Source organism: Nomascus leucogenys, chromosome 8 (assembly GCF_006542625.1).
Source record: "Nomascus leucogenys isolate Asia chromosome 8, Asia_NLE_v1, whole genome shotgun sequence".
In the NCBI taxonomy this organism is placed as follows: Eukaryota; Metazoa; Chordata; class Mammalia; order Primates; family Hylobatidae; genus Nomascus; species Nomascus leucogenys.
The window spans coordinates 56,170,869-56,196,329 of record NC_044388.1 but is presented as its reverse complement, the minus strand read 5'-3'; the positions used below and the strand labels follow the sequence as shown (position 1 = coordinate 56,196,329).

General features: G+C 40.2%; 1 protein-coding gene across 1 annotated transcript in view; it reads right to left on the bottom strand.

Annotated features, from left to right (window-relative positions):
* Positions 1–25,461, bottom strand: part of BMP6 (bone morphogenetic protein 6) — a 156,364-nt gene that overhangs the window by 23,847 nt on the left and 107,056 nt on the right. Inside the window, exon 2 of the mRNA XM_030817272.1 lies at positions 11,871–12,063. Within this exon, the coding sequence (XP_030673132.1) occupies positions 11,871–12,063 (193 nt within the window). The remainder of the gene's footprint in view (positions 1–11,870; positions 12,064–25,461) is intronic.

The following is a 25,461-nucleotide window of genomic DNA, read 5'->3' as shown; positions in this document are numbered from 1 at the left end:
CTTCCTAGTCTGCGGACTGTAGAAGTGTAGCCTCAAAGAAGATACATCTGATTTTGCCACGTGAAAAATAAGCTTTCCCTTCTAAATCTCACTTCAGCAGAGTTGAGAAGAGATGTTCTCACCTAAAATGTGTGTCACTGATAAAGAATCCTAGAGACTGGCCAAAATCATCACCGTGCCTAGATTATTTGGACCTTCCTATTGAGGTGACATACTCTCAAGTTGGCAAACCACGAAAGAAAATCTTGAAATAAGGGAAGATAATTTTGAATGCAGTTATTGACTATTTTGTTCTCAACTAACTCAGACCCTACATTTGCATGATGAATACGCTTCCGATCTTCAAGGATGTAACAGTGTTATTTTTCTCAATGTTTTTCCAACCTCAGAGCATGACATTCCTCATGTTGTGGTCATCCTGGGAAAATGAGGTTCTTAACAAATTAATACAGCTAATAAGATATTTCTGGAAAATTTCAAAAATTCACCCTGGCATTAGAGTTGATGAATCAGAAAGCCACTCACAAAGACTAGTAGAATTGGTGTTTGTGGGCAAGATTTATCCCTGCGTTATCACTCCCATCACACAGCCTCCAAGGCACATGCCCACATCAGTGATACACCACTGACTGGGCTGAGAGACAGAGAGCACCATTGTCAAAATACAGCAGGCCTTTCTCTCCTTTGCCTCGGAGAAGGGCAGGAGGTGCCTGAGCTCCTGGTGGACAGGCTTTGACCCTTTCCTGACAAAGCACACACCCACCAAGGTCATAATGCTGGAGTCAAAGTACAACAGTGTTTACTACTAACCATTTTGCTAGAAAAATGCTTGATAAACTGGCATTTATATATTCAAAATAAGCAAATTTATGAAATACTCAGTAAGGTGACTCTGTGGTCTTGTTTTTTATTTCTCCATAACACATTCCTTTGCATTTGTATGTCTGGACTTGATGTTAAATTAAAATACAAAGCAACATTTTTTTTTGTATTGCTGACTTGCTGCAATAAGAAAAATTCATTTTCCAAATAGAATGAAAAAGTAAAAAAAATCCATTTTCATTTTAGAAAACTAAGGAGTCAAGCTCATGCTTTTTACTTTTTCCTTACGTAAGGTACAATATAGATTATGTTTAAACTTTTACCATTAGAAAGATAGAAAAGGCATCATATATTTGAAAATAGAGTACTACAAACAAGAGTAAACTGCTGCATACATGTACACATACAAATTTGAGTAACAAAGATGAATGAACATTATTTGGCTACACTTGCATTTTTATTTTTTTTTTTACAGCCTTTGATATGACTCAATTTTCACCCAATGGCTAGCATGGTATGAAGACATGTTTCAAATATCAAATGCACTTGATTCTGTAGGGGCTATTTCATCTTTAAAAAACCAATATAAATCACTTTGCTGTTAGAATATTAACATAGCAAACCTTAACATGGTGTTTACTATGTGACTGTCCTAAGTGCTCTTACATATATTAATGCCTCATAACAATCATATGAGGTAAATACTATTAATGCTATTACAGGTTTATAGATGAAGAAACTGAGGCACGAAGAGATTAAGTGGGCAGGGCATGGTGGCTCAGGCCTGTAATCCCAGCATTTTGGGAGGCTGAGGCAGGTAGATCGCTTGAGCCCAGGGGTTCAAGACCAGCCTGGGCAACATGGCAAAACTCTGCCTCTATAAAAAATAAAAAATTTAGCTGGGCATGGGCTGAGGTGGGAGGATCTCTTGAGCCTGGGAGGTGCAGGTTGCAGTGAGCTGAGATTGTGCTGCTGCACCCCAGCCTGAGCGACAGAGCACAACTCATCTCAAAAAAAAAAAAAAAAGAGATTGAGATTAAGTGGCTTGCATGTGGTCACACAGCCAGCAAGTGCAGAGCTGGAATTCGAACGCAGGCAGTTTGGCTCATGTGTTGTACATGCTCTTTTATCAGTGGTTCCCAAGTGTAGCCTGCATCAGAATCCCCTGGGGGGCTTAACACACGGATTTCTGCCCCTCACCCCTGGGGCTTCTGACTCAGTAAGCTTGGGGAGGGTCCTGAGAATCTGCATTTCTAACAGGTTCCCACATGATGCTGATGCTGCTGGTCTAAGAACCACACTTTGTGAGCCAAGGACCCAAAGCCAGACTACCGCTCCATGAAATATGAGCACTATTACCTGTGCCTGTTTTGTGAACTTAAGAGTTGAAAGCTATCTGCTCTCAAGATTTCTTGCTCCTCTCTCCCTAAAACAGTGCAAACCAAATATAGGCTGATCCACAAGTCCGTGTGTCTTATGGATTGCCATAACCCTCAGGGAGTCATCGAATTAGGCTAATAAACAGAATTGCAGGTAAGATCCAGTCCAAAGTATCAATGTTATTAGAAGTCTTGGTTCTGTATGTCCAAGGCAGGGTAAGAGGGACATACAGAGGATGGTAACTTTATACAAATTGACGGCTACCCAGACTGTTCTCTTTGGCCACATAAACACAACAATGCTTCCATACACTGGGGTATACTCTAACGTTCACTAAGTGATCAAGTGTGGAGTTTGCCACCTGTTATTTTTATTTACTTAGTCTGTATTTCTTTAGTTTTGAGAGGGAGTCTTGCTCTGTTGCCCAGGCTGGAGTGCAGTGGCATGATCTTGGTTCAATGCAACCTCCGCCTCCTGGATTCAAGTGATTCTCCTGCCTCAGCCTCCTGAGTAGCTGAGATTACAGGGGCATGCTACCATGCCTGGCTAAGTTTTGTATTTTAGAGATGGGGGTTCACCATGTTGGTCAGGCTGGTTTTAAGCTTCTGACCTCAAATGACCCGCCTGCCCCAGCCTCCCAAAGTGCTGGGATCACAGGCATGAGCCACTGCACCCAGCCCCCGCTACCTTGTAAACATGTGACATGCAAATCTTACATGTTTTAGTTCTCATCACCAACCCTGTATTTCCACATTCCTGTCCAAGGTGGGGAAATGAAATAGTAAAAGTGCTATTGATTTTTTTTTTTTAAAAGATGTTTTACAAAGTTAAAAAAGTTTTTTATTTTTAGTTTTTATGGGTACATAGTAGATGTGCCTATTTATGGGTTTACAAAGTAATCTTAACCACTGGCATGGCCTGCCTCCCACAAAGCTGAACAACATAGTATGGAGACGCACGTAACCAAAGCGATCTGTTTCTAGGCATGAATGATAAATACATAAGGCATAGTTTCCAGAAATAAAAACCTATTTTCCTTTCTCTTCATGTTAACCAAGTAGATAAGCAGTTCCCAAAGAACAGCGTCTCCTGCCCACCACCCACTTGCTCTTCCCGCCGGCGTAAAATGTTTTAGAATTCTTTTGAGGGTATATGATTCTTTTTAACTTTAATTCCTCTCCACAACATTCTCTTCTACCCTGTGCCTTACCAAGAACAGAACATAGGCTGAGGAACAAGAAGGTCTGATGGCTCCTTGAGCAGTCTTTTTGTTTTGTTTTGTTTTTTCTCCCCAAGTAGACCGTTCTAGGTATAACTCATATGCCCTTGACTAGGGAGATGAAACTAACCAGTTACATAACCTGAACCATGGGTCACTTGTATTATCCCTTTTTCAGGGGCAAGGGAACAAATACTGAAAAGCTCACTGCTTGCCTCTCGAGGCCCACACAGAGGGAGCCAGAGATTATCAAGTCAGCAGTAAGATTTCGGGAGTCCCTAGGGATCATACCTGTGAAAGCCAGACACAGAAAGAGAAAAAGGTGTGGCTGGGCACAGGGATAAAAGGCTTTGGTTTTCTTCTGCCCAAACTATAATAGTGTTCTCCCATTCTGGCTTTCTCAAATTTGCCCTTCTCTTCAAAAAAGAAACCCGTCTCGGGTATCTAAAAAAGGGTGAACTTTTGTCTTCAGTTCAGCAGGCAACACTGAAAATCCAACAGATTTTATAGAGCGATCAGTCCATAGGTAATGCTTTTCTCAAGAAACCACTCTCCTCCATCATCCTGGAACTGGATCATCTATCGGGTCCAGATCTTGTTTCCAGGACTATGCCATTTTATTACTGAATCAAATGTCAACATTTGTTGGGATTCATTAAAAAGATTTCCAAATGAAAATGATAAAACATACTATACTTTAAAGACTTAAGCTTCTGGTCATGATGTATCGAACTAACATTCCCACTTTAAAAAAACTGAATTAACTAAAAAACGAACTTGTTTGAAGTGCTCTTAGAGCAACCAAGCAAGGCAACACTAGATGGGTCAAGACCTCAGGGAAAAAGGAAGTGCATTAAGGTGAGCCTTGTGTTTGCTGCTGCCTTTTCCTTTCAGGGCATTTGATAATTTCTAGTATGAGGCACAGACGCCAAGCAGCAAGTGGTAGTGGCCTAGAGCTTAACGCAGTATCACTGGCTGGGGAGAAAATCAAAATTCAAGGCAGCTAGTGCGTGAGAAGAGCTAAAGTCCCAGAAAAATAGGGGGCTGCATGGAAATGAGCTCATAAACGTGATTTCATAGAAGCCTGGGTCACTTCTATGTAGTGGTCCCTTTCCTCTAGGACTCTGGCTCTTCAAGTCCTGGTCTCCTTGAACTCCAACATTTCCAGTTGAGGTATTTGCCAGATATTAAGCTGTGTTTATATGGGACGAGGAGTTGAGAAAACAAGTAGAAAGAAACTGTTTAGAGGCTCAAAAGCAAAGCAGAGGGTTTGGCAGTCTCCCAGTGCTGAGGAGGTAAAAAATCGAGTGCAGAGTCCACCAAGGAAGAGGGGCTGTTGTAAACATTCCAGACTTTCTTGGTTTTTTAATTTTTTTTAAAGATTTTTAAAATTAAAAAAAAATTTTTGAGACAAGTTCTTGCTTTGTTGCCCAGGATAGAGTGCAGTGGTGCAATCATAGCTCACTGCAGCCTCGACCTCCCACGCTCAAGCAATCCTCCCACCTCAGCCTCCTGAGTAGCTGGGACTAAAGGCATGAGCCACCGTGCCTGGCTAATTTTTTTTTTAATTTTATTTTTGTAGAGACAGGGTCTCCTTATGTTTCCCAGGCCAGTCTTGAACTCCTAGGCTCAGGCAATCCTCCCACCTTGGCCTCTCAAAGTGCTGAATTTATAGATGTGAGCCACTGTGCTCAGCATCCTAGACTTTCAGCTGAAAGGGCTAAACTCTAGGAGAAGGGGAAAACCAGAAACAAACCTTAATACATCCTTAAACCCTGCCTAACCTGGAACAAAAAGAAAAAGGTGATTTGGCCATATTTTGTCTGCCCTACAGAAGAACACTGAATCTAGTCTGGAAGGAGATAACAGTATCTAGAACTTTTTTCTTAAATAATGTCCAGAATTTCATAAATGGAAAATTAGCAGCCCTGCCAGGAAATAAAACCAAATAAGGAAAAATTAAGGGAACAAACAGATAATGGAAATAGACCCACAGGTGATCCAGATAGCAAAGTTATCAGATATGGTCTTTGAATCCAACCTTATATAAAAAGAATAATAAATCACAAGTTGAACTTGTTCCAGGGATATGAGGTTAGTTTAACATTTAAAGTCATTTAATATGGCAGACACATAACATTATAAAGGAGAAAAATTATATGATTGTCCCACAATTCAGAAAAAACATTTGATAAATCCATGCCCATTCCTAATTGTAAAAAATTCTTAGAAAACTAGAAATAGAGAAGAATTTCCTTTATCTACTAAAGAGTTATCTACAAAAATATTTAGAGCAATCATCATTCTTAATGATGAAATATTAAAACTTTATCTGAGATTAAAAAATCTGACAGAAATCTGAACAATTTCAACATTGTACTGGACATCCTAGCCAGCACAATAAAACAAGAAAAAGAGAAATAAAAAATAGAATTGAAAAGGAAAAAATAAAACTAATATTTATAGATTATATTCACAGAAATTCCAAAAGGCCATGCAGAAAAACTATTTGAATTAACATGTAAATTTGTAAGGTTGCTGGATAAAAATAAAAATCAATGGTATGCTATACCAATTTGGCACTAAATTTTTAAAAAACTAATAATACCATTTATAACAGCATCAAAAACTTCAATACCTAAAATTAATCTAATAAAAATGTTCAAGACATACAAAAAACTATATTACTGACAGTTATTAAAGAAGGCCTAAGTAAATACCACATTCTTGAACTGAAACACTCATTATCGATGAGATGTAAATCCTCCCCAAATTGATCTCTAGATATAATGCAATTCCAATCAGAAGCCCAGCAAGTTTGTTTTTATTTTTTGTGGAAACAAACTGATTTTAAAATTTATATGGGAATGTGAATGGCCAGTAATAGCCAAGAAAGTCTCAAGAACAATTTTGAGGTTACACATCAGATATCAAAAGCCTTATAATAAAACTGAAAGAATTAAGACAGTGGAATACTGGTGCGAGAAGAGAAAAATTAACCCATGAAACAGAATAAAGATCCAAAAAATGGACTCACACATATACAGTCACCTAATTTATGAGAAAGGTGTCACTAAAGCACATGAGAAAAAGATAGTATTTTCAATAAATGGTACAGGGTCAATTAGGTTTTCTATTCTTACACATCTGGTCTATGTAACCTACTTCAGTGGCTCACCTATGGTCTCAAAAATCTACTGTAGTTTAGCTTATTCTGCTGGGCTCAAAACTTCTACATCTCTCATCATCTCGGGTACTCATGCCATGACTCAAATCTGCAAATCTGAACTCATCTTCATTCCCCTGCTTATTCCTGTGTTCCTGATCTCTGTGAATGGTTCAGAGTGCAGTATCGAACTAAAAATTCCGGAAAATGTGTTTTTACCCTTTTCTCTCCTGGGACAATTATATTCTATCTGTAAAATAGGTAAGATTTTGTGAATTCTGTCAAAAATTAAAGCAATAATTCAGTCTGGGATTGTTCCTGGAGACTCCAGCAGCAGCCTTCCGTGCTTGCCTGAGGAAATCTTCCTGTTTTAGTGAGGAGGGAGGGATGAAGGGGGAAGAAAAGAATATAAATTTATTACCACTGAACTATACACTTAAAAATGGTAAAGATGGTAAATTTTACATGTAGCTTTAACTTCAATAAAAATGCATTAAACACATGAAAACCAACTATAGAGCAGCATTTCCCTCCTTGATTTTAAGATGCATTTCTTCAAATCCTAAGGATTCTGAAGTTAAGATGAATATATAAACCAAACTCTAAAATCAAATGACAAAAAAAATCCTTGTCTATTTCTAAACAGAGGAGTAACCTGGGATATTGGTTAAATGGAACATAAATTTTAAATTTGGTATTTCTTCAAATGTCTCCCAAAAGACTGTACCATGATAGAACATGGAGAAGAAAAGTTATACAAACAGAAGACAGACCATCACTGCCAAGCAATGCAAATGCCAAAACAGAGAGAGCAGAACACAGAATTTCAAAACTAGCAGAGACAAGTGTGGCCGATTCATGGACCAAACAGGACCATGATTCAGATATTGAACGTGTCTGTTGCAATTTCTGGTTGGCTTTCAAGAGATGCTCTTTGACTTCTAGGTATACAAAATTCAATTACAACAGTAAAAGTATGCCTTTAACCAAGTAAAAAACATAGAAGAAAATGATATTCTCTAAAGACCTCAAAATGTCACTATTAATATAAAGGTGCTACAGAACAAAGATCATGAGTGCATGTTGTGAAAAGCATGTACTCATGATGCTACCACGCGTGACTATGAAAGGTCAGAAGTCATTCAAAGCAGTCTATACTCCCGGTGTGAAGTCAGCTTAGTATGTATGCAATACAGAAAAAATAGTGAAGAAGTAAACTGACAAATATATAATACTTTTGTGTAAATTTATTCCAGTCTTTCTTCCCCTCTATTCCCTCCTCTAGAAAAGCTGCTAATAGACCAGTGGTTGATCAAGAGATCAACAAAGTTTTGCAAAGGTTTTCTGCGGGAAGGCCTTAGACATCAAAGTACCAGAGTCTGAATTCTAACAGACACAGGTCTTCACTACCTATGAAAACATTTGCCATTCAAACAGAAGCATCCTTGGGATGTCTGCTTCAAACCTAAGGAAAATGGAGGTGTGAGGATGTGTCATAAGGAAGTTGCTTACCTCTTTCCAGTACTTCATCTTTATCTTGAGACTGTACCCACATCATCGAAGTGACTTTTAGAGGAAGCATAGCAGACAACAGTTTAGGAATTATTTGGTCTTGGCAAAATTCGTATGTGCCACACTTTGTTCTCTCAAAGATAACATGCCTGCCCTGTCTATCTGATAGGGTGATGGTAAAACCCTAATGAGAAAATATAAAAGAAGGCCTTTTCCAAACTGTAACTACTATATAAATGCAATTTTTTTTTTACCTGCATCATCACAAGGACACAATGATTTATAGGACCAAGTTTTAACACCAAAGTCATCTTTTAAACACCACACAATACCATGAAGTAAACTTCTAAAAAATAAATAAGGCGCAAAGGCATCGTGTGCTACTCAAACTTAACGATGCAGACTATTGTTGCAGCCTGATGGGTTCTTCTTGCTCACTGCCCAGAAAAGCCAATGCACTGAAAACAGCAGGTATTACAGCAAAGAAAGAGGTTAATAATCATAGGGCCAGCCAACTAGTACGACAGGAGATATTTCTCAAATATGCCTCCCTGAGAATTTGGAGGCTAGGGTTTTTAGGGTACTTTGACAGGCAGGGAGCTGGGGAACTGAAATCACTGATTGACCGAGGATGAAATCACAGGGGTGTCTAAAACTGTCTTCACATAGCTGAGTCAGTTCCTAGGAAGGAATCTCAGGACCAGGTGGCTATCTTGCGGTCTGCTGAAATGCTAACTCTGAAAAATATCTCAAAGACAAGTTCTTTAGCTTTCACAATAGTGATGTTTATCTATAGGTGTAGTTGGGGAAGTTATACACTTTATGAGCCCCAGTTAAATGATTCTGGCACAGTCAACAACTTATAGACAAGCAAGCTGATCAATGGCAGGTCACTGTTTATGCCTGTTCTTTAGCAAAGCCCGACCCCCTACCATAATTCTAAACTTGAGACCTCTTTACAAATACAGTTTCAATTTTTAAACATGTAGGGGATCTGTTCAAGGAAAGCACCAGTATGGCCCCTGCACAAGAATAAGCAAGAGCAATTTAGCCAAGTAGAAGCAAGATGGAGTCAGTTAAGTCAGATTTCCTTTACCAATGTAATTTTTGCAAAAACTTGTTTCCCTATTAGGTTGCTGATTCCATTCCAATCTATGAGTTGCTTCAATCAAATCTTCCATGACTTAGACTCCATCTAAGGGCTTATTCTCAACTTTTGAGTAAAGTATCAAGTGTTTGCTTGTTCTTACTAAAAGCACCATCTATTCAAGTAGCCACCTTTTTTCTTTTTAAACTTACCTGGTCCCGTGATTTCTTTTCAGTCAAAGGAACATGTTTGTGCAGAGTTCACAGCAAAAGCCCATCTTGCAAGAATCTTTCCTGACCCTCCCTGGGTCAGGCTTCCTAACTGTCTTTAATATCAGAAGACTGACACATAACTTCTGCCACCCCAGCTGAGCGTGTGACTCAGCATTTAAAACCCTGACTCTGTTTTTAATTTTTCAAGGAGGCCAACTATTTTGCAACACAAACACTTGTTAAATGGAGTTAATCCATCAACTACTACAAATTTCACTTAAACACAGATTGGACAAATACATTTCTTCACAAGCCTGGAGAATTGTTTTCAGCCAAGACACTCCAAGACGGTACAGATGGGGAGATCAAACCTTCCCCCGGAAGGAGTCCTGCAGCTGAATCTGGAGGCCTCTGGAAGAACACTAGGAGGCAGCAGGAGGTCTGGGCTCCTGGCCCACAGATAAGAAAAGAAAATCTCTTCCTGGCCAAACTGGAGCCCTTCAAAAGCATGAAACTCTCCCAGTTCTCCCAGAATTTCCCCTCTCCTATGCACAACGAAACACACGCAGGTGCCAAATGCTCCCATCCTAGAAGGCAAAGAAACTACAACTCTCTGCTTTGATAGAGAGTCATCAAAGGTTGGGACCATTCAGGATTTTATTTTCCAAACTCACTGCTGGCCTCGAGGAAGTATGACACCACCATCCTAAGCACAGGGCAGCTGTTCTTTTTTGGCTAGAGTTCAGTATAAACCTTACAAATGTTCTGCTAACTTTCTCTCTTTTTTAAAACAAATAACAATTGTTTAAAATGCCATAGTCACTTAGCTCGCAGCCTAGGGTTTTCACTATAAAGGTTTTCCTGCAGGACAGAGAAAAACATGTATTCCCAATACATTTCTGAGCCAAAAAGATGCCAGTAGGTTATTCTAACCAGAGAAATATAATGAAATAATTAGGCAGATTGAAAATCAATGGCTAAAACAGTTCCAAAGAGTCAGTGAATACCAATTATCTCTGAAGTATCAACAGACAAAAATCTAGCAACAAAAAATGTACTTTTCAAAAGAGGCCCTCAGTAGTATAGCCACTGAATATATTTTTACTTAGGAGTGAGAATCAGATATCAGAAAACTTCCCTTTTGTTCCAAAATTGTGGCCCATTATAAAGATACCACAATGGATATATTTTACTCATTATTTAGCTCTCCCAGCTATGGATTACGTACAACCATCAGCATGTACGTTCATACCATGAAATGTCCCCAAGCATGGCATCTGTCCTTCCTCCTTCTGTGTTTCCCCATTACAGACCTAAATATGCACAAGGGCTGGATGCTGGCGGTGCTTTCAAAACAAAAATGAACCTTACACAGGGCAAATTAATGTTCCTTATGAGTTCACTGCGTGTATTTGTGACAGACCCACACACAGATCAATACATTCAGGAAAAACCAAAGTCATTCTTAAGCCTTTGGAAATTCTTGGGAAATCAACAGACTCACAAGACCAAAAGTGGGAACCTGGACTTGGTTTATAAAACCAAAACTGACAAATCCCTTTCGGAGTCTGGAAGCGTGGAGTTCCCTCCTCTTCACTTCCCTTCATTTTTATCCTTGTAGCTGCCATATAATTGCCAGACCGTCATATCACCTGCTTAATTTCCACCTCGTACACACTAAGAACTACACGGTAATACTAATCTACTGTGCATAAAGACCTTGATTCTCACTGCCTTACTAAACTGACCCCTAAATACTAAGCAAAATTCGAGGTCATTGGCTTCTGTGTATTGGCTTCTTCTATACTAACGACTCTAAAACTTCATCCCTCAGCCCTTCCAGTCCTCCAGCAATTGTTCCACGGAAGTTTTTCTGTATTGCTAGGCAGCTCCATGCACATGCTTCACTGCAGTTCTTTTGTAAAATGGTCTGGCCTTGTTTTAGGAAACAAGAGTAATACAGACATGGAAAAATCTACTGCTCCCTTGTATCCAAATGATAAAAAGTAAATACATCACACACAAGCTTACTCAAAGATACATGTGTGTATGTGTATCTTATGTGCACAAATACACAGCCTTGTATTCACTGGAATTATTATCACTTACAAGCATCATATAATTTTAATGTATGAATTTATTTTAGCCACCCTCGCCTGTCATTCAAAATGAGGACTAAACAATACTGGGAACATTTTATCCCTAATAAATTATGGAATTATCTGATCACAAAAGATGCTTATAATAAATACACTGACTAACTTCCTTAGGAAAAGATAGCTATTTGGAAAATCAAATAGCAAAAGATCTCACCAGCTAAACACTCCCATTTAGAACACCCACCTCATCGTACTCACATGCTGCCCCTGAACTCCAGGTCACCCTGCACAGACATGGTTGGGGCTATTGTCATGACAAAAGGTGGGAAACGGGGGCCAGCCCCACCTTGGGGGCTTTCTCGAGCCTTCATACCTGTGCTGATGCTCCTGTAAGACTTGATAAATGCTGATAAGAAAAGTTTGGTTTTTAAAACTCCCCATAACACAGTCCTTGTAGATGCGGAATTCTGCAGCCGTCACCGCCTCACCCTCAGGAATCTGGGATAAGTTGAACTTGAACTCTTTGTGGTGTCGCTGACGAGGGGAGAACTCCTTGTCGTACTCCACTATAAGATTAAACAAGAGAGATTGACAACTATTGTTACTTGACTAAGTGCCAGGGGCTTACCTCACCAGTTTCCCCGTTTGACTTCATAGATGGATTACCAGTTACCCACGGCTTACTAGGGGGATCGGGTAGTGAACGGACCACTGGCTGGCCCATGAGGAGGAGATGAAAATCCTTCATGTTACCCAAGATTAAGCAAAATTCTTAGATTTTATTTAGTTTAAATACTTCTGTTTGTATACTTATTTGAATGAATTTGCATGACAGCAAGTTATGAAAACTCTTGGCTTAAAGTTTTCTCATCTGCAAAAATGGGAAGAATTGACTTCACAGGAAAAGGTGTGAGAATTAATGAAGCAATGAAGAAGAACCCGTCTGCCCATCCTGGCCCCATTATGTCCTCCTGGCCCCTTCTCCTCCCAGCTACTCTTCCCTCCTCAGGCTGGTTCACGTGTCACCATCAGCAGTTGACATAACCAAGGGCAGCCCTGAGCTGAACATTGGTGGGGATGGCTGAGGGTAGGGAAGCAGGGTGGGCAAAGCATTTTGCCTGGGCCTGAAGTGTAAAGGGTCTTCACATTTTGCCTGTTCAGTGGAAATGTTTATGCCTTCCTCCTACTGGTAGATCCTGAAGGCCCCACGACTCTGAGCAGTGGGGGGACTCTCCACACCAGGAAGTTGCTGGAACCCCAATTTAATCTGCATGTAGATGCCACGAAGATGTGGAAGGAAATCACCAACAGAGCCACTGCTATTTTCTCATGGTTTACATTGGAAAAAAAAAAACAAACTGAGGGAAAGGATAGACTCTAAAAGGCTTTTTTAATATGGAATCAACCTAACCTATTGTGCACAGAAAGATGAATGAAGAAAATGTGGTATGTGCATAAATGCATTTGTATTTGGCCTTAAAAAAGAGGGAGATTCTGCCACTTGCGACATGGATGAACCTGGAGGATGTTATGTGAAGTGAAATAAGCAAAGCACAAAAAGAATCACTGCACGACCTCACTTATATGCAGAATCTAAAAAAATGGAACTCACAGAAGCAGAAAATAGAATGGAGGTTACCAGGAGCTGGGACAATCTCACCACGAAAAAATAAAGCCATGTCTCTGTGAGGTGATAAACACATTAATTAGCTTGATAGTGGTAATCATGTCATAATGTATATGTATTAGTATATCAAATCACGTTGTACCCCTTAAATACATACAATATCTGCCAACTACACCACAATGAAGCTAGAAAAAATACATTTTTAAAATAAAATCTTTTTCCTGCATGAAGACAAATGAGAAATTGCAATTACTGATGATTTTTCAGTCAGATTTTAGATGTCTATACAAAGTCCTGTGTGAGAAAAGTGATATCAAACTTCAGATGCCTCACTTATAATTGCTGTAAAAGGAAAAAAGAGTGCTCTGTTTCCCACCATAAACCCTTGACTCTTTTCCCCAGAGTCAGGAAACACTTCTGCCTTGCTGTTCCTGTTCGTTTTTCCTTAATGGCAACCAAAGTGAAATCTCATGAGCAAATTAATACATATAGCAGAGTTTTCCCAAGGTTTCTAGGTAGAAAAAATATCAGTTATTAGCCACCTCCAACTTCCCACTTTCTCTTACACATGTTGTTTTTCATAATTACCAGAGAAAAGCTTTGGAGATTTAGCTTCTTAAAAAAAAAAAAAAAGAAAGAAAAGAAAAAAAGCTAACTCCCCAGAAGAATCTAAGTCCTCAATGGCATTTGCAGAAGCCAAGTTAAGCCATCTATAGGTACAAGATTTTTTAAAAAGAATTTCTGAAACTGCCATGTAATTACACAACACATTTTTTAGATTCGAGTTCTTTTTTTATTTTGAGGGTTAAAAAAGAATGAGCTTTGGCTTCTGTAAAAGCTTGAATATAAGCAAAAAGAAGTCCAACCAGAAAAGTAAACCACAGTTTAGCCCCAACAAGAGAGCAGGTTTTCTAATTAGTGGCTACGCATGAAAAGCAATATTGTTAGGAAGTTCACCCAAGGACACCCACACAGGACGGTGTATCACTTTTCCCTAAAACCGATCTGCCTTTTAAGTTTGATATGTTATCATCGTTGGTTAAAAAGTGAATCAAATCTGATTTTCCAAAGAGACTTTCTAAAAAACAGTCACACAGCTTTTCTCTATAGAGCTTTTTGGAAGCCTAATTGTAATATTACTAAATGAAAATAATATTTTAAGATTCGCTGGAGAGCATGTGTAAGAATTCTTCAAAGAAGTCTTTCAATAAACTTCCTTAGAAAAAATATAAGAAATAAGATGTAAGTCAGTAACTTTAAGATATTTCAGTTATAAGGAGCAGAGAAAGGGACATTTTTAATAAAGGAGAAATGTGGTAGCTGTTCTTTTGAGAGGTATGCCATCCCCAATAAACCACATCTCCCAGCATCCATGCCCGTGGGTGGTCTGCTCCCTTTGGGTGGCTCTGAGCTGGCTCTGTGGCTGGCTCTACGACCTGTTTTGGACCAACAGAACGACAGTCTTCCACAGTGGTGCTGAGTGACTTCCAAGGCTGGGTCATAAGCTTTGAACTTCCTTCCACTTAGACTTCTTGGAATGCTTGTCTGAGGAAAGACAGCTGTCATCTAAGAAGTGTGACTACCCTGAAACTTCCATGTGGTGAGGAAGCCCAAGCCAGCCACGTAGAGAAGCTACACAGAGGGATGGGAGAGGAGAACAGAGATGGGGGGTGGGTGGGAGAAGAGAGAGACAGAACACACAAACTGCCAGCCTGTCCCCAACCACCTCAGCTGAGGCACCAGAAGTGTTATGAAGATGCCATCTTGGAAGTCCTTTGCATGACTCACCCCAGCCACCACCTGACTGCAGCTGCACAAGAGACCTTGAAGAACCACCTAGTTGAACCTGGTCATTCCACAAGAGTGTGAGAGATGATAACTCATTGTTGTTTTAAACCACTATGTTTTGGGGGATTTGTCACACGGTAATAGGCAACTAACACAACAAGGCAAAGGGGGATGGGAGGACAAGAGGAGGGAAGTCTGACCATGCCAGGAAGGGGATAAATTGCATGCAACTTTTAAGGATGAGGATTGTGCAATGCTAGGAGGCAATATGCACTACTAAGGAAGAATCTTGGCAAATGCTCACAGATTTGAAGATGTGAGGAGATAAAAAATCTAAAAATGAGAAAACAGAAGCACAGTTCAAAGCATTCATTTTATTACAATGTAAAATAGAACCCATTGCCTCATATGTGGATTTTCCAATTTTTCCTCTACCAAAACAACATTATCATGAAGTACTCTGAACTTTTCCTTTATCCTTCTTAGAAAAGATGCATGGCTTCCTTAGTGCCATCCACGAGTCTCTGATTGCCACCCACAACCTTTTAAGCTCTCACACCCATCCCATTACCATCTGGTCTTCTAAGCTGCTCCTGTGCCTCTTACCTCAAAGCTGTACCACCTTCCTCACTCTCCTCATGATACCTCAGCCACTGATCACTGAAGTTTGCTCAGAACTCCTCCATTCCCCCCGACTCTTTTGCCTGCGATTGAATGTACACAGCTTGTTTGCTAATGTCTCATAGGGATATAAGAAATAAATACAATTAGGTTACTGCCTGTATGTGCACTTGAACACCACAATGGTAAAACAGTAATGTTTCCAATGAGCTCAGCAATTCAAGCTATATGAGTCAAGACTCCTCAAATGCCAGACAGTTCAAGAAATATGAATGGGAGAGAAAGGGAGAGGGCTGAGTTCCAAATTCAGCCCTCAGTACTTACTTTATACCGATTAGCATTTGGCTTACTGATGATGGGGCCAGATGCAGTCACACTTAAGTCGTAGTTAAGAGTGTTGGTGACATGTCAAACTGAGACACTGGTGTTGAATTCTAGCTTTTTGCTTACCTATATGATGCTGAGTTAAAGTTTCAGTATCAGTTAAATTGAAATAATAACATTTCTAAAGATTAGGTGAGACAATCTATTCAGAATAGCCAAAGCCACGGTGTCAATGCCCCATCAATGTTAGCTGTGATAATCACTGGCTGTTATTTGAGAATCCAGGTCCTCGGAGCTTGGAGTATGTCTTTGCTGAGTAATTCAAATTTATTCATGAGTCTACAGATAGGACTGACGGCTGCTCCCTCTAAATTAGCTTTTTCAGTTCGAGTGAGGCATTCTGTGACAGTGCAGTAAGCGAAATCTCACTGAGCATCAGCCTTGGTGGCTGGCTCCTGAATGTGGTGCTGTGTTCTCTGAGGCAATAATTCCTAGAATTTTTAAATTTCAAGGACCAGTCAAGACAGTTTTTGAAATGATAATGACCTTACACAAAGCTATCTGCTTCTTCTGTTTGCCGTTGTTAAGGACAATAAAAACAAAACAACAAACTGCATGCTCTAACTGTACCACTGCATTTCTAAAAGTCTTTTTAATACTAAATAAAATAGGGAGGCCATAACCAACAAATGAAGCTTCATAAAACTCACTTCCTTCTCTCCTTTCTGCCTCAGACTATACCAGTGGAAATTTGTGACCTGTCCTAGACCTTTGGCCAACACGTAGGACCAAAAGCCTTCAGGAATAAAAGTCACTGGTTTAAGATTTAAAATGTAAATTATGTAATTATGCATACAAAAGGATGTATGCAATTTATGGAGGTAATGAAGCATAATAATAAAGCACCAAGGAAACCATCACCCAACTTGAAAACCAGAAAGTGACTGAGACTGTTGGATTCTTTCCTGATCCTCTTCCACTGCTTCTCTCCAAAGGTACCTCACATCAGGAATAATGTTTATCACTCCCCTGCCCTTTAAAACCTAACAATTCCACCACATGTGTGTATCACTAAATCATACACTGTTCTGTTCTCCTCCTTTCCCTTTCCTTCTTAGAGACATGATGGAAGTTGTACAGGCAGGCTCACATGGAAAACCTAGGCCTAGTTATGGTTAAGAGCAAGGCAGCGTGTGTGGAGGGTCGTCTGCCTGTCAGCGGGTGAATGGCTCATGTGTCATAGGTGGGCATGGCTGCTGTGCAGGCAATGGTAACCAGTAACTCCTCTCCTTCTTCAGCCCTACTTCATAGAGATCTATTAAAAATATGGGCATTTTCTGACAAGTGTTGATAAGGATTTAGAGAAACTAGAACCCTTGTGCTTTGCTGATGGGAATGCAAAATGGCGAAGCACTGTAGCAAATAGTGTGGCAAATTCCTCAAACAAACATAAAGTTAGCATTGATCCAGCAATTATCTTTCTGGATATATATGCAAAAGCATTAAAAGCAGGGCCTTGAACAGATATTTGTACACTCATGTTCATGGCAGCATTATTCATAATAGCCAAATGCTGGAAGCAACCCCCATGTCCACTGACGGATGAACGGGTAAACACAATGAGGTACAGACCTATAATGGAATATTCCTCAACCTTAAAACGGAAGGAAATTCTGACACATGGTACCACATGGATGAACCTCGAGGACATTATGTGAAGTGAAATGTGCCACCCACAAAAGGACAAATACTGTATAATTCCACTTATATGAGGTACTAAGCCTAGTCAAATCCATAGAGATAGAAAGGACAATGGTATACCAGGGGCCGTGGGAGAGGGGAATGGGAAGTTCAGGTTTAATAAGTACCCAAATAGTTTGGGAAAAAGAAAAAGTTCTGGAGAGGAAGTGGTGATACTGGCACAACCAATGTGAATGTCCTTAATGCCACTGAACCGTACACTTAAAAACTGTTAAAGCAGCCAGGTGCAGTGGCATTGCCTGCAGTCCCAGCCCCTTGGGAGGCCAAGGCAGGAGGACTGCTTGAGCCCAGGAATGCAAGGCTGCAGTGAGCTATGATTCATCACTGCACTCCAGCCTGGGCAATAGAGTGAGACCCTGTCTCTGTAAAATAATAATAAAATTGTTAAAGTCATCGAATTTCCTCAAATATCTAAAAAACTGTCTAAATTTTGTTTGTTGAAATCAGGAGCCAGTGTTCACTCACGACAATTGATTATTCTATCTCTTAAGTCTCTTTTAAACTAGCAAACCAGGCATAGAAAGAACTCCATTAACCTGATAATGAGTCTATATTAAAAAGATCCCTATAGCTAAGGACATTTTTTTTTTTTTTTTTTTTGTGAGATGGAGTCTCACTCTATCACCTAGGCTGGAGTGCAGTGGCGCAATCTCAGCTCACTGCAAACTCCGCCTCCTGGGTTCACACCATTCTCCTGCCTCAGCCTCCCGAGTAGCTGGGACTACAGGCACCCGCCGCCACGCCTGGCTAATTTTTGTATTTTTAGTAGAGACAAGGTTGTGTTAGCCAAGATGGTCTCGATCTCCTGACCTCGTGATCCACCAGCCTCGGCCTCCCAAAGTGCTGGGATTACAGGCTTGAGCCACCGCGCCCAGCCAGCTAAGGACATTCTTAATGGTGATACATTCACATCACTGCCTTTAAAATCAGGAGAGCAGCAAGGACTCTTTCAGTCTGATGTTGGAGTCCAGTTCAGTACTATTAAGATTAAGTAATAGGAAAAGAAGAGACACACTGCAAAGCATTGGACCTGACGAGAAAGTTTAGAGGGTTGCTTTCATATATTTACTATTTGGAATTTTTATGTCTGAGTTCATAAGTGAGACTGGTGATGTTCTCATCTCCTACAGCATTGTGTGATTTCAAGTTATACAATCTTCCCCTCTTATCCGAGGGGGATACCTTCCAAGGCCCCCAATGGATGCCTGAAACCGTGGATAGTGCCAACCCTATATATACTGTGTTGCTTCCTATACACGCATACCTAGGAAGATAAATTTAAATTTACAAATTGGGCATAGTAAGATTAATGATAATAAAACAAACACAATATACTGTAATAAAAATTATATGAAGATGGTCTCTCTCTCTCTGTCTCAAAATATCTTACTATACTATACTCAACTGTTTTCAGACCTCAAGAACAAACTAGAAACTGAAACTGTGGATACTGAAACCGTGGATAAGGGGGAACTACTGCACTTTCTCGTAGAATAAGCTGGGGAGCCTTTCTGCTCCTTCAAGAAGTAATATACTCCCTGAAAATCTGGCAGACTTATCTGTAGAATCATTTGATTCTGGTGTTTTCTTTTGGGGGACGTTTTAAATTACTCATTTTCCTTTAAACATAGAAATATTGAATCTATTTCTTTTTAAGTCTGTGTTTTCTAGAGGTTTGTCCATTTTAATTTTTCAAGTTCATTGCCATAATTTGTTTTAAAGTTTATTTTATTTCAATAGTTTTGGGGGAACAAGTCGTGTTTGGTTATATGGATACGTTTTTTAGTGGTGGGTTTTGAGATTTTGGTGCACCCATCGCCCAAGCAGTGTACACTGAACCCAGTATGTGGTCTTTTATGTCTAAGCCCCCCTCAGTCTTCCCCTGAGTCCTCAAAGTCCATTGTGTCATTCTTTGCCTTTGCATCCTCATAGCTTAGCTCCCACTTATAAGTGAGAACATACAATATTTGATTTTCCCTTCCTGAGTCACTTCACTTAGAATAATGGTCTCCAACCCCGTGCAGGTTGTAGCGAACTATTACCATAAAATTTTTCACAGAATCCTCTCATTATTTAATCTCTGCTCTATCTATGGTTGTTTCTCCTTTTTCATCCTAATACTAATTTGTACATTCACTTTTCCTTGATCTTACTAAAGATTTTTCTTTTTTTCTCACTACTGCTTTGTTTGATGCTAATAAAGGTATTTTAATATCGATCTTTTCTGAATGGTATCTAAGTCTGCATTATTTCAATTAAAATTGTCCAGAGAAAAAGACACTGCCTATCTCAAACTACAAACACAATAGATAAAATAAAAAGGGGAACAACAGAGAGGGAAAACAACAGAACAATCGATTTAACATATTTAAAAGTAATCACATATCCATTTTCCTCTCACTAACTGGACTTATTCGCTGGTTAATTTAGTCTAGATTAGTTAAGGCAATTACAGTAATTCCCAATAAATCCTACATTTTCCAAATATTTCACATTTCCATTTACAGTTACACACCAAACTTGAAATTTTTTTGAAACATGGTCATTCCATTGACTAATGTAAGCAATTTTTCATGCTATGGCACAAGCTTATTTAATTTTAGGCAACAAGGACATTTATGGCTGGTCTTCCAAGGGTTGTAACGACAGCAGCCTTTTGACTTTTATGTTGCAAGCATATAACCTTGAATAGTAATACAAACAATGAGCTGAACTTTCCAATTCACTTTTGACCAAGGTGAAACGAAAGACTTTACCTTCCAGGGTTCATCAAATATTTCTAAGTATTTGTATTCATATTCTATAAGAATCACAAATATCAAGAAGAATCTATTTTTTCTGGCTGCCATGCTCCAAATGACATTTTTAAACTTTATTTTTTATTGTAAATAATTAAAGTCCCACAAGTAGTTGAAAAAACAGTAGAGAAGCCCCATGCACCCTTCACCCAGCTTCCCCCCATAGTAACATTTTACATAACTGAAGTATAAGATCAAAACCAGGAAACTGACATTGGCTCAATACATTCACTAGACCACACCCACTCTGATTTCACCAGTTTTCACAAGCACTTTTTGAGTATGTATGTGTATTATTCTATGACCCCTTATCACATGTATAGATCCATGTTACCACCACCCAAATCCAGATCCAGAAATCTTCCATTGCCACAATAAAACTCTCTGGGGCCATCCTTTTATTCCAAATGACTTTTTAAGAAGATATCCAGTACACGTATCATAAAGTGCCTAGTGACAATAGGCACCTACATATCATTAGTAGAAGCGGTTAATAGTCACTTTAAAAAAAAAAATCGTGTTAAAACCATTTTCATACCCAAATATAGGTATTAATGTCACTTTAAATTGGGGAGATAGGCCGGGCGCAGTGGCTGACACGGGTAATTCCAGCACTTTGGGAGGCCGAGGTGGGCAGATCACCTGAGGTCAGGAATTTGACACCGGCCCAGCCAACATGGGGAAACCTTGCCTCTATTAAAAATACAAAAGTTAGTCAGAAGGGCTTGGTGGCACGTGCCTGTAGTCCCAGCTACTCGTGAGGCTGAGGCAAGAGAATAGCTTGAACCCGGGAGGCAGAGGTTGCAGTGAGCCAAGATCACGCTACTGCACTCCAGCCTGGGTGAGCGAGACTCCATCTCAGAAAAAGAAAAAAAAAGTTGGGGAGATGCTCAGTAGCTACCACTATACATGTCTCATTGTGGAAATTAGTAGTGGATCTTGGCTTCTATGAGGGAGCACACTCAGGCACTTACGTCAATAAACATGTGTCGGGAAGAAAGATTTCAAATGAATAATCACAGCCTTGACAGAGTTCCATTAATGTCAAAAAACCGCATTTTTGCCCCCTTACAAGGGCTGCCTTAAAGAAGCAATCAGACCACATTTAGTAAAAATCAATCTACACAACATGCCTTTTTTCACATTTGAGAAAAACTGCTACATCTCCAGTCAACACACAGATAGGCCAGCTTAAAGAGAAAACGAAAGATCTTCCCACACCTCTGATTTCCACTGCAGAGGAAGAACAGGCACAATATCCTCCACGTGACTAAGAAGAACTCTCAGCCTGTATTCATTCCTTCAGACTCAGCATTCCCTCCAGGGTGATCTGGGTTCTGTGGTCCCATTGACAATGCCACTGTCTTCCGGTACGCTGTATTTGCTAGTGTTTTGTGCCTACCTGTGTGTTTCTTTTTATTCATCCTGCCCGGCTCGGATGCCGTCGTAGTTCATCTGTCTGTGGGTTCCTAGCTCCCATCAGTCCTGGAAAATCCTCAGCCAGTCACTCATCAATTATGGCCCCTCTGCCATTTGTTTTAGAGTTTCCTTCAACAATGACAATTAGATCTATATTAGACTTTCTAATGTCCACATCTCTTAGCTACTGATTTTACACCATTTATCTCCTGATCTCTGGACTAGATTTAGATAACATCTTCTATTTACTCATTTGCCAATTCTCTCCTTCACTGTTTAATGTGTAGTTTAAATCATCTATTAGTCAGTTTTGTTTATTTGTTCTTATTTTTTGCGGGTCGGCACCTCGCTATTTTGCCCAGGCTGGTCTCGAACTCCTGGGCTCAAGTGATCCTACCTCAGCCTCCCAAGTAGCTGGGACTACATGTCACCAGGTGCATGTCACCACACCCTAGTTTTTCCACCTCAATAATTAAAAAAAAAAAAAATTCAAATTGCTCCCTTTTTGTTTGGTTTGTGCTGTCATTTTCAATGGTAAATTGTCATATATTTACTATTATTTATTATACTATCATTCTTTCTGTACTTCTATATTATTCTCTTGCATTTTCTAACTTGGTGGCTGATCTCCAATATGTGAAATTCTTGGGGGACTGAAATTACTCCCCCCGTCACTGTGATGATACACATTTTGGTGGTGTATTTCCTTGTGTGTTTGAAGATTTTTGATTTTTTGGTAGTTTTTAATTGAAATTCATCCTGAATGTTTAAATTGGGTTACTTTTTTTTCTAAAAAAAAAAAAAAAAAAAAAAAAGATAAGCATTTGTTTTTGTGAGGAACACTACCAGACAGAACCACTTCATCTCCCTTTGACAGTCCCAGCTTAATGTGGGAACCTCAGGGACAGCTCCCCGCTACCCTGTCCCAGACCCCAAGCTGGCCTCAGGAACAGCGGTAGGTAGTGTTGGTCTTTGCATGCACAGAAACCCAACTTTTATGTTTGTTTGCTCATGGAAACCCCCGCACGGGAGTCCTGAAAGCTGTCCCTGAGCCCGTGACACTCATACTTTAGGCAAGTTTGCTTTTGTTTATCCTGGATCTTGTCGTTTTTTAGCAGGAGGCCCTGCAGATGAGCTACTCTGCAATGCTTCCAGAATTTGAAGTCTTTATCTCTCATGTTTGGAAAATAACATGTGGGACACATTCCTCTCACTCCTAAAGATGTTATAAACTCTGCCTAATGTCTGAAGAGTTTACAAAGCATTTTCACGCATGTAATCCCATCTGAATTTTTCAGAACATCCCAGAAGGTAGGCAAAGCAAATATTATGACCACCATCAAATCAACAGGAACCTGAGGCCAAAAGTAGTGAAGTGGCTTCCCTGTGCTACTCACTTTTATGATCTCACCTATCATAGTTAACAGTGAAAGCTCTCAAATTTCTATCTGCAGCCCAGCATTCTCCAAAGAGGCTTGTTTTTCTTACTGCTGGGCATACTTCTTCCCCCAGATGTCTCTCGCACTTGGAGCCAACATGCACACAGTGGTACTCATCTTCCCCCCCCTACAATTAACCTGCCCCTCTGTCTCTAGCTCTGTCTACCCTGCCACCCTAAATTGCCCAATTAATCATCAACTCATTTTTACCTTCTAGAACTATACTGTCCAATACAGAAGCTACGGCCAAGGGGAGCTATTTAAATTTAAATAAAATGTAAAATTTGGTTCCTGTCACATCAGTCACGTTGAAAGTGTTCAAGAGTCACACGTGGCTGGTGGCTCCTGTATTGGAGAGCACATCGTTGGATGCTTCCATCATCTCAGAGTTCTACTGGACAGCATCATTCTAGAAGTGTCTCAAACTCAGTGGGTCCCACTCCCTTCACCACCACTGTCCTCACGCAGAGCCTCAGTCCCACTGCCTCGCGTTTTGCCCCATGTCCATCCACTCTCCACACTGCAGCTAGTACTGGGGCCACAAGTCTGACTTGTAACAGGCCTGCCAAGAGCCCTTCAGCCTGTACCCCACAGCCACCTCCCAGCCTCATCTCTCACCCTTTTCTACCTTAAACTCTACCTTTGAAGGTCTTAAATTGCTCTATTTGTCCCACCACACTGCCCAGGATCTCGTGACTTCGCCTTCCTCATACAATATCCTTGCCCTGGAAGTGACCTTTCCTGGATTGAGACGGTTACAGAACCCAAATTTTGAAAAGGCTTGGTGCCCCTATGTCACCCTAAATAATTAAAGCCATAAAACAAGGGTAGGTACATCAGTGTTCTTATTTCTAATTATTAATGCTTTGGTGCAAAATAACAAACTGAAACTCTTCGTAAGCATGTTTTCACTCAGTTTTAACAGTTCCTGTTTTGCTACTACCCTAACCACCTACTTAAAATAGGTAATGGGTAATTGTCTTAGTCCATTTGGGCTGCTGTAATAAAATATCACAGACTAGGTGGCTCACAAACAACAGAAATGTATTTCTCACAGTTCTAGGGGCTAGAAGTCTAAGATCAAGGTGATGGTGAGGGCCTCTTCCCTGGTTCATAGATGGCTGTCTTCTCGCTGTGCCCTCACATGGTGGAAGCAGTGAGGCAGCTCTCTGGGGCCTCTTTAATAAGGGCACTAATCTCATTCATGAGGGCTTAATCACCTCCCGAAGGCCCCACCTCCTAATACCATCACCTTGGGGGTTAGGTTTCAAGATATGAATTTGCAGGGGCATGGAAACAAACATTTGGTTTATTGCAGCAATTCAGCAATATTTTAAATCTTCCTTTAAGATTGAATCCAGGAAGCCTTCCTTAGTTGCTTTCTTCCACCAAACCTCACCCCCAGGTAGCTTTAGTACCCTCAACTCTAGACCTCTATAAGGTCCCATGGAGATCTTCAGCATCAAACCCCTACTTTATACTAAAACCATCAACTGCTTGTGTGTCTATCTTACCTGCTGGGCTGCAAGCCTCTCAAAGGCACGGTCCATGTCATGTTCACCTTCATATATCCCATAGAGGGCTTAGTACATGGTGCCCAAGAACGTGGGTTGAATACACATATGAGCCAGGGCTGGGTCCTGCTTCGTGCTCTTTCCTGAGCTCTGCAGTATCCCTCATGGGCATAAGGAGACAGAACAGAACTCAGGCTTCTGACTCCAGCCCCAGTGGTCTTTCCCCAGGACCCAGGAACAGTTTTCCAAGATGCAAACAGCTAAGATGGAGAACACATCTGTCCGGGTTTGTTTTTTTAAGCAGCAGCACTATTGGCCCAGAATACTAATCCACATACTGCTTTGCATTCTAAATTCAGGATGCAAACTTCAAGCATGTTAAATTTGAAGAAGCCAAGGAAGGAAATTAATCTACTCAAATTACTTCAATTATATTCAAGCCACATCACAAGGCCACCATGCATAGGAAAGTCAGGCCAGATTTCTAAGTTGCATCCTTAATTCAAAGCAATAGACCCCTAACACATTCCTTCCTTTATCTTTCATTCTTTTCAATTGAGGTAAAATTTACATAACATAAAATTAACCATTCTGAAGTGGACAATTCAGTGGCGTTTTAGTACGTGCATAATGTTGTGCATCCAGTACCTCTAAATGATTCCAAAACATTTTC